Here is a 16,682-nt window from a genome sequence, read left to right on the forward strand (position 1 = left end):
CTTTAAAAAGAAAGGAAGGAAGGGAAGGAAGGAAGGAAGGAAGGAAGGGAGTCATTGGGGTAATGGGGCTGTGGGGATGCTACCCAAAGCAGGAAGACCTAGAACCATCTGGAAGTTCATATTTCTTGAGCCCATCCTGTAGGTGAGGCTCTGAGATAAACACTGTGCACATTACCTCATTTGGTCCTCAGACCAAGCATTAGGCATTAGCCCCATTTTACAGATTAAAACTCAGAAAGGAATAATACTCCACCTGAGATCACATGAGTGGCAAGCACCAGAGCCAGGACTCAACCCCAGGTCTGTCTGACTTTAGGACTTTATTTAATATGTCTGTTTGAAGCCAGGTAGAGCCATCACAGCAGTTTAGTTCGATGCCAGTAGAGACTTTTAAGATGGGGACGACGACAAAGGGGTGGAGGGGCACACACCAGACCATGAAGGGCCCTGCTTGCCTTTTAGAACATGTAGCCCGGGTCACAGCAATAGGGAGCCAAAGAGGAGTTAAGAGTAAGCGACATGATTGGATTCGCACTTTAGGAAGATTACTATGGCAACTGTGGGGAGAAACGATGGGGGGGAGCTGGTCTGAACAAAGTGGCTCAGATCCCGCCCACTGGTGGCTGAAACCAGGGTAGCAGGGAAGGGAGATGGAATCAGAGAGAAGTGAACAGTTGCCAAGGCCAAGTGATGGACTGAGTGCAGGGGATATCTGGGTCGGGTAAGCAAAGAGTGCTGAGAGGGCTCCCAGGTTTCTGGTTTGGGCAACAGGGAAAAGGTGATCTTTTTCCCAGCCAGGGGACTGTGAGGGAGACGCCATCCTGGGAAGTGAGGCTGATGAGTCAGCAGCTCTAGAGACAGGCCTGGGCTGAAGACAGAGCACCCAGGGAGCCAGCCTGGAGCAGGGCCCGGAGCCGGCTCAGCTGCCTGGAGCACAGGTGCAAGAAACCTTTGCTCAGGACCTTGACCTGGCTCACATGATTGAGCTGATTGCCCCTGAGCCACCAGGCTCCATACAGACGGGAGCCATCTGAGGAGCCAGCTGCAGAATATGAATTGTCCCTCTTACAGGTGGGAGGCTGGGACACTCAGAGATGCAGCCCCAGCCCCACCCACCAATATCGGGGCCACCTACCCATATCAGGCAATTCAGAGGATGATCTGCCGAAAGCAACACTTAGCGTGCGCTATGGACTACACACTGTTCTAGATGCTTTACATCCCAGCCACACAATTAAATTTTTCAGGTGAGGAACTGAGTCACAGAGCTAAAGCACAGAGCTAAACCCCAGGCCTGGGGTTGGGCCCTAGACCCGCCAGAACCAAAGGTTGTACTTTAAGCATTGTGCTCTTCTGCCTCTGGGTGTTAACAGCCGGGGTGAGAAGGTGAGGCCACCAGCATAGTGCCTGACCCAGGACAGTGGCTCCAAAAGCAGAGGGAAGGTCTACCCCTTCTACCACTCCTTAATATCCTCTTGTGTTTGTAAAGGCCAAGATTTGCGGTACAGGAGCTGAGGCCCAGACCTCCACAGAGGAGACCTTGCAGGCAGCCGGGGTTAATCTCAGAAGGTTTCCTGCGGGAGGCAGCCCTCAGGTAAGTAGGTGGCTCATTCCACTTCCAGGGCAAGTCCTCAGACCTCACACATGGTGCACACTGGCAGGGCACAATCATGACAGCAGCAACAGGGCTCACAAGCCCAGTGTACGCTTCCACACTGACCAGGCTTCCCGCTTTTCCAAGTGCACTGACATAAATTCTCTTCTTTGAAGCTAACAGATGAGACCTTGATACCCACTAACACTGAATGTTAGCCTCCGTCTTCATGCCTCCCCTCCTTCCTTCCACTCTCTCTTTAAACCCTACGAAGCAAGGGGAGCCAGGGACAAATGCTATCCTTCCTATCTTACAAGTAGACCGAGGCACAGAAAGGACAAGGGAGTGACTTTGAGTCACACAGCTCTGCATGCTAAGACTAAAGCTCCAGAGTGAGGGATAAGCATGAGTAGAGCTGCACCAGGCAAGGCCATAGGGTGGAGATCTCTTGGGCCACTGCCTTGACTCCAACACCCAGCTTCTAAAACAGACCTCCTGTCAGGTTAGGCAACCTCCACAGCATGTGCGGATAGGCCCTAGTGGTCTGGAAGCTCTGCTGGACTGAATCCATGCTCCCAAGACCAAGAAGCAAGCCCAGAGGGCTGGCACCGAGCTACCGGTCAAAGTGGGCAGCCGAATGGAACAGTGATTTGTGGAGTCAGACCTCTTGAGTTCCATCACGGCCTCACCACTTACCAGCTAAATTACCCTGGAAGCAGCTTGTCCTCTCTGAGTATCTTCATCTGTAAAACAGAGATCATGGCATCTCTCCCTCTAGGCGGTGCCAAAGGGTGCAGTGAAATGACCTATGGACAGCTGTCAGCCGGGTGCTTGGGCCCACATTCCATGCTTCCCTGACCTGCTGCCTGTGGGTTAGAGGGGGCTGCGCCACCACGGTGGGCGGGCGATTAGCATCAGCAGAGGTGACAGTCCTGCAAGGAGGGAGAGCCTCTCCTCTGGGAGTGACACCTGAGAAGGGAGCTCATGTAGTCTTCAGTGCTCATAAATTGCGGTGGGAAGTACTAAGAGAACCTCCCTCCTGTAGCTGCAGAGCCTCAGGAGGGGGGTGTTGCCGCGGTGAGGGCGGGGGTGAGGCACAGATGTGCCCTGTCATAAACTCTTCCTTTCAGTGACCATAGTCACAGGGTACAGGAACCCACAACTTCAGGTCCCTGGTGGGTCACTCTACCGAAGGCAAGGCATGGCCCCCAAGCAGGAAAGCCAACTGAAGGATAAAGGAGTGGTCCTCCCGGGTTTGATCGACCCCAGGGAGGGATCAAGGGGGGCACTCCAACTGTTCTTCAGTGGCCGGAAGTAGGAAATGGAGACCTCTTTCGGGCTGGAGAGAGCTAACAGTGATTAAACAGCGAGGTGAGGCCAGCTGTCCATCGTAACTCGCTTAAACCAGACCACCCTGTGAGTAGTTCCACCATCCTACGCAACAAATGAGAAACAGAGGCTCAGAGAGTTTAGACAATTTGCTCAAGTTTACACAGCTAGGAAGTGTCAGAGGTGGGAATTGGGCCCGTGTTCTTGTTCTCAGACAGCAGAGCCCAACCAAGACCGACCACTTGGGGATGAGGCACGCCCTGTGCCCTTGTACAACTGATGTCAGGGGTTTTTTTCTTTCTCTCCTTCTTTCCTTAATTTCTCTTCTGTTGTTCACACTTATGGCAGGCTGAAAGGGGGGAGGTAGAAGGACATACCCCCTGAGGCCAATCAGACAGGACAGAGGTGGGGGGGTCGGAGGCTGCTCGCTGTACCCAAGCAGGGTGGTGTGGGGGCTGAGGGTGTCTGCCCTGGAGTCACAGACCCCTGATTCACGTCTCTGAGCCACCACTTAGTGACCTTGGGCAGGTTGCTTCACCTGTCTCTGCCTCAGTCTCCTCTCCCCTGAAACGGTACTGATGTAGAAACGAGCTCAGGGGGCTGGATCAAGGCTCCACTGAGCTGGAGGTGCTCGGCCCAGTGTCTGCCGCGTGGTAGGCACACGTTACCAATTAGCACCATTATTCATGCTCCCTCGAGTGCTTTTCTCTGTCCACGGCTTGCATTTTGACAAAGGAGGAGGGCCAGGAAAGTGTAGAGGTGTGATCAAATGGATGTCCATTGTACTTCAATTGCCACAAGCACCCGAGTGGCCAGAAGGAGACACGGAGCCTTGCAGTGCTGAGCAGGTGAGGCTTGCAGAAGGGGTGTCGTGGAACATGGACTGGAGGACAGTCTGCTGAAGGCGGGAGGAATGCCTGAAAGCTCAGGGCAAGTGAGGAGTGCGGTACCCTGGGAAGCAGAGGAACAGGCCAGCCAAGCCCAGGGACTGGGCTCTTAGAGCAGCAGTCACAAGCTAAGCTACAGGCTGGGAGTCACGGGGACTTTCACAGGGAAGCAGAGTGGAGAACTCATCATTTGCGGAGTGTCTGGGGCACCTACAGTCTTCCCAGAAGCCACTTAACCCTTCCAGCAGCCCGTGAAGTGTCCCCATTTTGCAGATGAGGACACAAGTCCAGAAACTTGAATTAATTCAGCTAGTACCTGGCAGGGATTTAAGTCCCAGGCTGGCTGACTCCAAAACACCCCAGGCCACGCTCAGGCTGGGTCAACTGAGGGTCTAACTTCCAGACCAAACCAGTTCTGTTTTATAGTAGTCGTCTCCAGGGCTCACTAAGGCCCCTGCCCTCCGGGCCCACCCCCTGCAGCTCTCCACCAAACCTAGCGGACTAACTACCCTAGTGGCAGGCAGCAATTCCACAGAGCTGGACCTCGCAGGCTCTCAGAACTTCCATCACGAGCCACAGGCCTGGGGAGGAAGTTCTCAGCAAGGAGGACCCAGCGGGAGCCTCCCTGGGGCTGGAGCCCCTCTGCCGGGAGGCTCAAGGAATCCCTGGTTGGAACTGTGATTCTGACACAGATCCAGAGACCAGAACTCCCAGGGCCATGAGCCGTCCTATGGCTCCCAAGAGCACCCTGGGCCCTCTGGGATCCACCATCTGAGCAGAGGACAGGCTGGGCTTCCCATACAGTTTCTTCCAAAAGCAGAGGGCATCCTGCTCTGGCCACCCCGGTCCCAGGGGCTGTGCCCCCAGTGTCAGGCCTGTGGGCCAGCTGGCTCTGTGAAAGTCCGCGGAGAGACCGTTTGGGGGGGGCGGGTAGTCAGCCCTGCGCTAAGGCAGCCATACAGCCTTCCCTGCAGCCTGGGGGAGGGAGGAAGGGAGGACGAGCCCCCCCCCCCCCCCCCCCCGCGGCTCTGCAGCTCTGCTCCTTGGCAGGACCCCCAGCAGCAGGTTTCAGCCACACTGCGGCCCTACACCTGCTGCGTCGCCTTGCTCCAAGCCACCGCAGGGCTGGGTCCGGGGGCGGGGGGCGGGGGGAGGAGGGGGGTGCAGAGCCCGGAGCAGAGGGGTCGGCCTGCCCCCCCCCCCCCCCCCCCCCCGCACACCCCGTCTCCGCGGGAGAGCTGCCAGCCACTGCGTCCTGCGCGCCAACGCCCTCAGCTCGTGGCCCCGGGCCCCCCCAGCCTGTGCCCTCTCCCCCCAGCCGGCGCCCCCCATAACCCCCCAGCGGCGGCCCCAGGCGTCTGCGGTGAGCTGGGCTCGGGCCGTGGCCACCTGCTCGGCTCCGGGCCCCGCCGGCCCTTTAATTGGAGTTCGCGGCCGGGCCAGGTGCGGCGCTGCGGGGCGCGGGGGGCGGTGCGGCTGCGGGCGGCGGCGGGGCGCTCGGTACGCGCCGCCCGCGGGACTGCAGAGCCGGCTCCGGCTGGCCGCCCGCACCCGCCCGCCACCGCCGCTCGGCCGGCGCTCGCCGTCGCCCAGGAGCATGGAGGCCCCGGGTGCCCGGCGGGAAGGGTAAAGCCGAGTCGGGGCGCGGGGCTGCGCGCGGGGGCTGCGGGACCGGGCGGCGCAGCCTGCAGCGCGCCGGGCTCGGCTGAGTCGGGGCGGGGGGGGCTCCGGCTGGGGGGGGCACCGGCTGGGGGGGGCCGGGGGGCGCCGGCGGGGGGGGCGCCGGCGGGGGGCGGGGGCCGGGGGCACCGGCTGCGGGGGGGGCGCCGGCTGGGCTCGGGCTCGGGCCCGGGGCTGCGCACGGCGCGGGCGGAGCTGCGGGTGACGGCAGAGCCGGGTGTGCTCGGCGGTGCCGGCAGCTGGGACCCGAATCGCGGGGGGCGCCGGCCTGCCTTCCCGGCCGCGGCTGCGGATCCAGGGGCTTCGCGGCGGGGCAGGGCCGTCCCGCTCCCTGGCCGCGCCGCGGAGGACGACGCGGAGGTCGGGCAGCGCCCCCCACGCGGACCCTGGCGGCCAGGGTCACCCCTCGCTGTGAGGGCGGCGCGGGGCACCGGCCCGGACCCTCCCCGCCCCGGGGCGCGCTCGGCCGGCAGGGGGCCAGACCGCGGCTGCCGGGCCCCTCGGGCTGCTCGGGCTGCTCGGGCTCCTCGGGCTCCTCGGGCTCCTCGGGCTCCTGGGTCCCCCCGCCGTGGCTGCCAAGCTCCCCGAGCCCCGGCTCTGCGCTCCTGCCGCGGGGACGCGAGGCTGTGCCGGGGCAGGATCGGTGGCCCCAGATCAAATGCCACCCTGCTCGGAGGGAGGGAAGCCTACAGCCCGGCGACCCCCTAGGGACAGCAAGTCCTGGGACCAGGCCGGCCAGCCTCGCTGGAGTCGACCTTCCTGTGTGAGGAGCCTCCCTAGATGGGCTTGGATGGCCTGTGCGTCGGGACCGGGGCGGGCCGGGCCGGGCCAGGGATGGGGCTGGGGGGGGCCTTCTTCCTCCCCCGGGGCCCTGCGGGGTTAGAGCCCAGGGTCGGCTGGGCTCGGGAGATGCCCCAGCCTGACCTGGGGGCGGGAGGGCTTGGCCCAGATTCCCTCCTGACGGGTGGTGAGGACCAAGGGCAATGGGGCTGGGCCCAGGGAGGCCCCGAGGAGGCAGGCCCAGCCAAGCCTGAAGGCTTGTTCCCTGGGAGAAAATGCTTCCAGCTAATGGAAGCCTGCCCAGAGGAGGCTGGGAGGCTGAGGGCCAGGTCTCAGGTACGACACCAGCACGGAAGGTGGGCATGGAGGGAAGCCGCCAGAGCCCTCCTAAATCTTGGCACCGGCCACCCGAAAGCCCTGGTTCCACCTTGCTGCTGTTTTTTCCAGGCAACGTCACACCTCTTGAGGACAGCCAGGAGGACTCCAGCTTTTGCTGAGCTTCACATCTTGCCTCCTTCCTTCCATTTTACTCCAGACCCAAGTGTGGCGGTCCTCGAGGCCCTTGTGCCCCTGGCCAGGTGCTCCACTGCCCCTCCAGGCCAGCCCAGTTCTGGAGCTCACCTCCAGGACCTGGAGCCTGCCCTCCTGCCCAGAATGACTCACCATTATTTCTCGCTCAAGTGAGAAGACGTGATGGGCAGTCAGGCTGCCTATTTGTGTATCTAGGATTCCCACGGTATCTGATCAGCCCTTCGAGGAAGAGAGCTTCAGGTTCCTGCCTTGCCAGGTAAATCAGTCTCTTATTTAATAACAGCCGTGTGTAGAGTCACTGGAGAGGGGTCCGTGAGGGAGACCCAAGCCCAAGATCCACCACTGTGAATTCCTCCCAGGGTGCAGGTATCTGCAAGACATTAGTTCAGTGCCTGGGAGAGGGCTCCCTTACAGCCTCTAGTATGGGGCTCTGCTCTATGACACCTGCACTCCTGTGCAGTGCAGAGGGGGGGCCCTGTACCAGCCACCTTCCCCCAGCGCAGGGCAATCCAGAGCTTTCTCAAGAGACCGACACCCGCTTGCCTCTGATCCCCAGCCAGGTTACAAGGTGAACATAAGCTTTGCTTTTTGATGATGGTGGTGGCAGTGGTGGTGATGGGGATGCCCATGGCGGTCATGTTTCCGAGCTCTTGGCTGAGAGAGAGGAGTCAAAGAGCAGCAAGGCAGGTCAGGCTGCCAATGCTGAGTGGTCTCACCTCCTTAACTGCCTCTGTCTTTCAGCCAAGCCGGGCTATCTCTCTGGCCCTCAAGAGAGCCATCAGGGCTCTCCTGCAGGAACCCAGGCCAATGCTCCTGTGTTTCCTGGGGCCGTAAGCAGCACCCTGAGCTCCCTGCCACCAGGCAGCTGGAAGGCGTAGCGTGAGATCCTTCTCTCAGTCCCCATTATGACAGTGGCCACTGGAGAGCCAGCGGACGAGGCTGCCGCCCTCCCCGGGCATCCGCAGGACACCTACGACCCCGAGGCAGACCACGAGTGCTGTGAGAGGGTGGTCATCAACATCTCGGGGCTGCGTTTTGAGACCCAGCTCAAGACCTTAGCCCAGTTTCCGGAGACCCTCTTAGGAGACCCCAAGAAGCGGATGAGGTACTTTGACCCCCTCCGAAACGAGTACTTTTTCGATCGGAACCGCCCCAGCTTTGATGCCATTTTGTACTACTACCAGTCCGGGGGCCGGCTGAGACGGCCTGTGAACGTGCCCTTAGACATTTTCTCCGAAGAAATTCGGTTTTATGAGTTGGGAGAAGAAGCGATGGAGATGTTTCGGGAAGATGAAGGCTACATCAAGGAGGAAGAGCGTCCTCTGCCCGAAAATGAGTTTCAGAGGCAAGTGTGGCTTCTCTTTGAATACCCAGAGAGCTCCGGGCCTGCCAGGATTATAGCTATCGTATCTGTCATGGTGATCCTGATCTCGATTGTGAGCTTCTGCCTGGAAACCCTGCCCATATTCCGGGATGAGAACGAGGACATGCACGGTGGCGGGGTGACCTTCCATACCTACTCCAACAGCACAATCGGGTACCAGCAGTCAACTTCCTTCACCGACCCCTTCTTCATCGTAGAAACCCTCTGCATCATCTGGTTCTCGTTTGAATTCTTGGTGAGGTTCTTTGCCTGTCCCAGCAAAGCCGGCTTCTTCACTAACATCATGAACATAATTGACATTGTGGCCATCATCCCCTACTTCATCACCCTGGGGACGGAGCTGGCTGAGAAGCCAGAGGATGCCCAGCAGGGCCAGCAGGCCATGTCGCTGGCCATCCTCCGTGTCATCCGGTTGGTAAGAGTCTTTAGGATTTTCAAGTTGTCTAGACACTCCAAAGGTCTCCAGATTCTAGGTCAGACCCTCAAAGCCAGCATGAGAGAATTGGGCCTCCTGATATTCTTTCTCTTCATTGGGGTCATCCTTTTCTCTAGTGCTGTCTATTTCGCAGAGGCCGATGAGCGAGAGTCCCAGTTCCCCAGCATCCCGGATGCCTTCTGGTGGGCAGTCGTCTCCATGACAACTGTAGGCTATGGAGACATGGTTCCAACTACCATTGGGGGAAAGATCGTGGGTTCCCTGTGTGCAATTGCAGGTGTGTTAACCATTGCCTTACCGGTCCCCGTCATAGTGTCCAACTTCAACTACTTCTACCACCGGGAGACGGAGGGGGAGGAGCAGGCCCAGTACCTGCAAGTGACGAGCTGCCCAAAGATCCCATCCTCCCCTGACCTGAAGAAAAGTAGAAGTGCCTCTACCATTAGTAAGTCTGATTACATGGAGATCCAGGAGGGGGTAAACAACAGTAACGAGGACTTTAGAGAGGAAAACTTGAAAACGGCCAACTGCACTTTGGCTAATACAAACTATGTGAATATTACCAAAATGTTAACTGATGTCTGATTGAAACCTATTAACGTACTCGCAGCTCCATGGAACTAATGCAGATACTGCATAATAGCCTGCATTGTAGTAACATGTTCTACAGTGTGTATCTGGTTCTGCATGGAAAGCAATAGTCGTGCAAGTGACTTTTGATCTTTTGATTTTTGATTTAGAACACAGAATATCTATCCATGGCTTTCATGCAAATCTTCATCACCGGCTTAGGGGTTTCCAAACAGGGGAGTCACCAGTGGAGCCAGAATCTCAGAAGGACACATGGGCAGGGGGGTCCACCTCACATCGAATACATAACCTACCACATCTGTGCCACCTTCCCTTCCGAATTAAATGCACACAGCACCCCAAGAGACACACCCCACCCTTCCCGAGCATCCTCCGCCACCACTCCACTCCCCACTGGGCCCCCTACCGCCTCATCCCGTATGAGCCCACCTCCCCCTTCCCAGAGGAAAACCATGATGGCTTAGCTTGAAAGCACTGGTAGTGATTCAAAAGGTCATTCCCATTTTTGCATTGAAAAGAACACACAGTCCTGTGTATTGGAATTACTTTCTGTGTCACGGGCTGGGGTTTGTGAACTGCAGTTGCCAAGTAGATGCTCTGGAGGCTGGTGTTTCGTAACGGAAAATGCTGCATTTGGTTTTTCTCTGCGGTGTGGCTGTGAGGGAACCCCAGGGGGAGGGACCGCCGGTATGACCGAATGTGAGCTGTCAAGTTGCACGTTTGCTCTTAGGCCTATGGGGAGAAGCTAACCAACCAAGGGACCTCTCCGCTTCAGATCTCACCATCCTTGCAGGCTTCAGGGTCACAAAACACGTCTGACTTCTTCGTTATACTGGAGTTTGCAGACGTCTGCTTTCCTCGTGCTGTGCCAGCTGCTCTGGCCCCGCAGTGCAATTACCAGTGACGCGATAGAGCTGCATGGGTGTTTGCTGCATGAATCTCAATATTTAAAACACAGGAGATAACCTATTTTCTTAGTAGCCTAACACAGTATTCATGTTTGGCGTCTTCGTAGCCCCAGAATGGCATTGACCTAGGGGTTGGTGTCCCCACCACCACCACGCCCCCCATCGGAGGACAAAAGCCCTCAGTCGGAAAAAAAAAAAAAAGAGACTATTCAGAAGGAGGAACCAAAGCCTCTGGCTCTCCAGCCCACCCCGTCCCTTATTCTATCTTCCACGTGGGGGCACAGACCTCCACAAAGCCTGGAAAGTGAGCAGGAGAGCAGCGCCTGAACCCCTCACGTAACTGCACCTTAAGAATTAACCTAGTCACGGGCATGACTCTATAGCTGACCAGGGCCTCTGGTCCCGAGGACAGGCGGATTTGTGGATCCAATGTATAAAAATACCTGTTGAGTATCTTTCACGAGTCCCTCTGCCTAGCTAGCTATAGAAGAAATTGCGTTTGAACCTTGTATAAGCTTATGCAATATTTCTGACACAGGGCAATTTATGCATGTGTTTGACTATGTGCACTAGCGTATGTATGTATATACTGAGTATTATATACATACATACATGTGTGTGTATATGTAGATATGCACACATGCACACACACACATACTTATATATATATATATATATGCATATATTCATTCTCTGGAGTTCAGGTTCAGGAGCAAATCCACTGCTTGGTGGCTTGGTTGTCTGAGAGGCCTAATGGGTTAATTTATCTCATTGATAACCCCACTGGGACTGGGTTTGCCACCGTTGCCTCAGACACTCCAGTCTTCATGGATTCTTAGATGTTAGAATTGTCCTTCTGCCCTCCATGTGCTGCAGCTTCAGTTTGCCATGGCTGAAGCTCGTCTTACTGAGTGCACAAGGGCCTGTGGCCCTCACAGCTCCAGCTGCCCTGGGCCAGACCCACCCCAGGCCTCCTCTCTACAGCCCATCATGTTAACCATCTCTCTTCCCGTCTTTGTCCGCTCTCTTTGGTTTTTCTTGTCATTTGGCTCTGCATCAGTCACTTTAATGACCCTTTTCCTAAAGAGCCAGAATGGATGCTTGAAACCAGGGATGCGAGGAGGAGGGCTTCCAGGGACCCAATGCCTCAGGTCTAGACTTGAAGGAAGCTTCCTCTGTGTGGAAACTTCTGAAGTCCTGGACGAAGGGATGGAGATGCTAGATGATCCACAGGCATCCTTTCAATTGCCAGTCTCAAACTCTCTCCCCATCGAACTGGCAATCAGAGCTGCTTTTAAACAAACCAAAGGGTGGGCAGAGAATCATTCACTGGCCTGGGACAGATTAAGAGTGAATGAGCCCTACACCGCCTACGGGTGGAGTTCAGGCTGGCCCTGGGATGGGTTGAGTTGGGGAGGCTTTCGCTTCACAGACTGGCTCCTTTGCCTTCCCACATAACAGCTTACATTTCCCAAACACAGTGAGTTGTGTGGTCCAGGCCGCCCAGTGGTGGCTCTAGGCCTCCCTCACCATTGACTATTTAGCACCTACAGTTACCTTGGGGGGTGGGGCACCAGCTCAGGGTGCTAGGCCCAGGGTGCTCATTAGTTCCTGGTCACCCACTTCCCCAGGGATCTGCAGGACACCCCATGCCCAGTGCGATGCCCCTGTGCTTCTCTTCCTCTCCTTCATGGGAGGTGGTGCTGAATTTCCAAGACGTGGGGTAGGAAGGGCACAGACCTTGGGAAACAGACGGTAAAACAGCCCATACCCAAGGCCATGTCCTTGACCTGGGGATTATAAAATACCCACAGGTGTAGGCACACATGTATGCACACCCACGGCAAAACAGATACACTGTTGCCACACACAAATATAAAACATGCGATGTGAAATGCACAGAGGCCAGCTAATGAAAAGGGCATACACAGATGACAGAGAACTACACTGGTATCCAGAGTATGCACATTCGGTACAAACTTGGAACATACTCACCAATACAGAACATAACACAGAAGACCTACATACACCACACACAAAGACACAATGACAGCTCAGAGGCAAATGCATAAAAACCACATGAACACAATGGATATGAGTACACAGTACACCAAGGATACTTTAGACTGTTTCTGCCCATAAAACACATACAAACTCAGTTTATACACCCAATGCATTTATTTACTCATGTGAGGCACACAAAATCCAGCACACACACCCAAGCACATACACACACAATTCACATGGATTATGTACATGTGCACATGTACTCAGATCCATCTCTCTGCCCCCAAAGCTATAAATTAGTAGTAGGCACAAACAAAAGATGAGATTTCATCACCTTTCCCAAGCCTGCAGCCACACCCTTCAGTAGCCTTCAAGAAGCCTCTATCTCTACCCTCTTTCTTTCACCTCCAGATTTCAGAGAAGTAAACTCTGAGGTTTATTGTTAAGCAGATCTCCGATTAAGACTGGGAATCTCATAGGGCTTCTACTTATTTACCTTCCTCCCACCAGAAATGTGGGTGTGGGAAGACCTAGGACAGCCAGCAGCCTATTTCACTCCTTGCCATGCCCTATCCTTCAGAGCAAGTCCACATAGACAATCCTCTGGCCCAGGCTCCCCGGTTCCCAACCCCCGGGATCTTTAGATTCAGCTCCATTCTCTTGAAAGCCAGGATGGCCCAAGAAAGTGCAGGGTTCTGAGCCCAAAACCAGAGTGAAGATGCCCCAGCATCCTGTCAGTCCACAGACCCTAATGCCCTTCCATCCTCAATGACTTTATCACGGTGGATCTGAAAGTCGAGACCACGCATAGACTTGGCTCTGAAAACGAGCCACCCTTTCCTTGCTTGTGGCATTTCACTTGCTTTTGAGCCTAAGCCCAGTGGGGTCAACCCTTGAGTCCCCTCTATGGTTGCTTGATGCCAGGCATGCTCCTCTCCTTTGCCAGGCCTCTACCTGGACTCTCTGCCTCCCATCTAATTGCTAGGCCTTGTGGAAATGCACACTAACTCAGCTTACCTAAAACATGATTAAGGACACGGACCTCATGCCACAGGAGCAAGCGATCATTTTTCAGACAGCCCGATTTTTATCCTATATTCTAAGGCCAGATTTAAATCCTTTGTAAGGTTCCTCACTGTTTTCGGTGGTGCACAGAGGTGCTTCTTCCCACTGGTAGGACTGGCTGAAAGCTGAGTGCTTTTCTGGCCAAGGCATCACCACGGATGGAAGTTGGGAACTGAAGTCAGGCATCGGCTCGGGCATCTTGGTCTTCGCTCCTGTGGCCCTCCCAGGCAGGTCCCACGATGGCCAGAGTGCCCCGTCTTCACGGAGGATTGGGCCGCAGCAGGGAATGGATGCATGGGCTCGACTGTGCACATTCAGTGCAAGATGCCAGGCCTTCCGTGAGCTTCCAAGTGAAGGTAGCAGTTTCCCCTTCAGCTTCAGCAGGTGTCTCCATGAGCTCAAACTTTCAAGTAAGTTGGAGTTTTCAGGAGGCTAAAGAGAAAGAAGTCCAGGAAAGGCGGGGAGATGACCAGGAAGAGAGGGTCCTCTTGCTGTGTAAACTTTGCAAGAGCTGAAACCTAACTGAGGACATAATTAGGGCCCTGTGCTTCCTGAAGCTTCTGTGGTGTCTGACACGCTGTCTTTCTTCCTCTCGGCTTCCCTCTGTCCCTGTCAGCTGGGCTTCTGAGGATGGACTAGTGTGTCCTGGGAGGTTAGCCTCTTGAAAGGAGTGTGCCTCCAGGCCCCATTGGCTTCGTGTGAGAGTTTTGTGGGCCTGTGTGCTCGTGTGGGGAGGGCTGCAGGACCGGCTTGTCCTATCTGCTATCCCTAGATCTCTCCATCATCGCAGTGGACTTGGCCAACTTCCTTCCTCAGAGTCAGCCATAGAGTATCAGCACTGAGCCATGTTGGGGGAGGGCAGCCCCCTGAAGAGTCTCAGGCTGGGGGTTTAGTGCAGCCCGCAGTAATGGAGGAAAGAGTTGGAGGCTGACTTTCCCCAAAGGAGACCTTAGAACAGTTTGCAAACTGCACGTGAGGGTGGCACCAGAGCCCCCGTGGCAGGCAGGAAGAGCGCAGGACTTTGTTTACCCAGGAGTGGGGATGGTGAGCTCTGCTCTACCTCTGGCTCTCCTGGGGCCCATTATCATAACAGCCTCCATCTGGGTGATGGCTGCCTGGTCTGAGAGGCTGGTCCACACGGGCTGTAACACCTGGGGTGCTCCTTGGCTACACAGTGGAGATCCCCCACCCTCTGCAAAATGTCCATTGCCAGGTTTGAACTCAAGACCTTGACCTCTAACATTGTTAGCCACCTGAGTCAGCTAGCAGGGTGCTGGATGCCGGGAGGTGTCCCTGTGGCTCCCGTGACCGTGACCGTGACCGTCATCCTTGTCTTCAGAGTCAGCCCTTTGTGTTTCCCCACCAAAGCAGCAAGCAGGTTTCGGTGGAGGCGGAGCCTCTGCAAGCTGGGCTGGGTCTCTTCCCTAAAATGATCTGGTTCCCTTTTCCTTTCTTTCTGCTTCCCTTCCCACCAAAGCTCAGCTCCATCTCTCATAGTTTGCGTTTGAACATTTTTAACAAGGAAAAGTGCAATACAATAAATCGTGACTGTTTTCTTTAGCAATAGCTATTTCAAAACCATGTTCTCAGGACCAAAAAGGGATAGTACCTGGATTATCAGATAATGCCCTTGGCTTCTGGGCACTAGATCACTGTCTGTGGTTCCCTCTTCTTCCTGCAAGTCCACGCAATTCCTGCCCCCGGGGGCTCTGACCCTCCTTTGGAGTGTACACATAGGCTGAGGTGCAGCACAGGCGGGCGGTAAGGAAGGGCCTCGAGAAGGCCTTCTTGGTCGCGCTGTTTCCCACAGGCACATCTCTCCGTCCCTGCGGGCCCCTCGGTCCCCCTGTCCCTCCCAGCCGCCCCTCTCTGCCAGCTCTCACAGGGCATTCTCACCACCCGTGAGGCGCTGCAGCCTTCAGTGCGGGAGACCTCACGCCAGCCCATCTGCCTGTCAGTCAGTCTGGCAGGGTGTAATGGGACCCCGCGGGAAAGCACTTACCAACAGATAAGAATAAAGCATCCTGAGCCATTACAGAAGATCATTTCCATGCACTAAAAGCCATTACTTAATCCATTTGTCTCCCCCCCCCCCCGGGGCCCCCTCCCCAGGAAGACGGATGCTGGGGGAATGTGGCCTGGAGCATCCTACCTGGGATAGGTAGCCTGGGCACATCTGGGGAGTTGCCCTCTGGCTGTCCTTCAAAAATAAGCTGACTCGCTTAGCCAGAGGGACTCCTTGAGAGCTGTGGAGGGAAGCAAGTTATTGAGGGTAGACGTCTACAGGGATAGAAAGTGGGTGGTTAGGACATGACGTTGGGGAAGCAAAGGCCCCACCACCCACTACTGTGCGCAGTTGCACATGTATTTGCACACATAACTGGGAGCTTCAGAAGAAACCCCCTCTCCTGAAGAAAGAATCTATGAGGTTAAATATTCAGACTGGACAATCAGGAAGGCTGGCAACCCCAGGGTCCTATTGCACCCTTCTCAGTCTACCTTGCTCTATACACGTGTGTACAGGGAAACCTCAGTTAACTGATGGGAAAATCCTCAGGGAAGGGAGTGTCCCGACTGCTTTACAACCATGGTTGTTTGAGTGGGAATGGGACGCCACGTGTGGGTTCAAACTTTGCTGTTGAGAAAAAACAAAAACAAAAACAAACCCATTTCCCAAGTAGGTCAGTATAAACTTTCCTGCCTTAGCAAGTAGAGAGTTTGGAGACTACAGAAGACCTTGCATTGCTCAGGGTCAACACTGTAAACCTCAGTGCTCACCGTGCGGAAGTGCAGACGGAAGAGACCAAAGAGACAGGCTGAATGTACGCTGGCTGCAAGGCATTCCCAGAAGTTGGCCATCTGGGTGCGTCCTGGCTCATCAGATAATGCCCTTGCTGTCATTTGCCTCTTCCTACAGAAAGTAGAGTAAGAGAGTGTAATTAATGCCTGCGTTAACTGAGGTTTTGGTTACTTGGTCCTGAGTTATCAGAGGTTTTCCATATATACATATATCTGTGTATATATATGTATAGTATATGTATATATGTATACCGTTGTTTCAAAAATTATACAGTGACTGATCCCCTTAGCTTCACTGATGTGGAATAAATTTGGCAATCCGAGGAATAAACGGCATTTATTTGAATTTTTAAACGACCTTTCTTTGCATTCTTACCACCTCTCCGGTTCAGCTCTTTTGCTTCCACGTAGGAACCTCTCTAGAAGGCAGTTCTTTCCTAACAAACGATTGAGCTCCAGGATCACCTCTTTCCCGTCCCTCCCAGGTGGCTGCCTGACTTGGGGATAAAAGGGAAGTCTGATCTAAGGGCCAGGTGCTTTTTTCTTTGTTCCATCTGCCCTGGTTGGCTGTAACCTCATCACTGAAGCCAAAAAAGTTATTCTGGCGGGGTAGAAAGCTTGAAGACACGGCAGCCCAGGACTGATCTGTTAGGCTTTCTTTGTCACGGGTGGTGTCCTAGGCTTGAATTTC

The 16,682-nt window shown here is 55.4% G+C and overlaps 1 protein-coding gene across 4 annotated transcripts; it reads left to right on the forward strand.

The window, feature by feature from the left end:
* Positions 1 to 1,502: 1,502 nt before the first annotated feature.
* KCNA2 (potassium voltage-gated channel subfamily A member 2) lies at positions 1,503 to 16,318 on the forward strand. Of its 4 annotated transcripts, none has more exons than XM_041749843.1 (3): positions 1,503 to 1,594; positions 6,718 to 7,057; positions 7,543 to 16,318. In XM_041749843.1, the coding sequence occupies exon 3, from the start codon at positions 7,707 to 7,709 to the stop codon at positions 9,204 to 9,206; it is 1,500 nt and encodes a 499-aa protein (XP_041605777.1). In that variant the 5' UTR covers positions 1,503 to 1,594; positions 6,718 to 7,057; positions 7,543 to 7,706; the 3' UTR covers positions 9,207 to 16,318. The 4 variants fall into 4 exon arrangements, with proteins under 4 accessions (XP_041605777.1, XP_041605778.1, XP_041605775.1 ...); XM_041749844.1 differs by lacking the exon at positions 1,503 to 1,594 and adding an exon at positions 5,157 to 5,253; XM_041749841.1 differs by lacking the exon at positions 1,503 to 1,594 and adding an exon at positions 5,283 to 5,436.
* The last annotated feature ends 364 nt before the right edge of the window (positions 16,319 to 16,682 follow it).

Source organism: Vulpes lagopus, chromosome 3 (genome assembly GCF_018345385.1).
Source record: "Vulpes lagopus strain Blue_001 chromosome 3, ASM1834538v1, whole genome shotgun sequence".
Lineage (NCBI taxonomy): Eukaryota > Metazoa > Chordata > Mammalia > Carnivora > Canidae > Vulpes > Vulpes lagopus.

Coding starts and splice junctions, on each gene's coding strand:
- KCNA2 (XM_041749843.1), top strand. CDS start 7,707: ATGACAGTGGCCACTGGAGAGCCAGCGGACGAGGCTGCCGCCCTCCCC.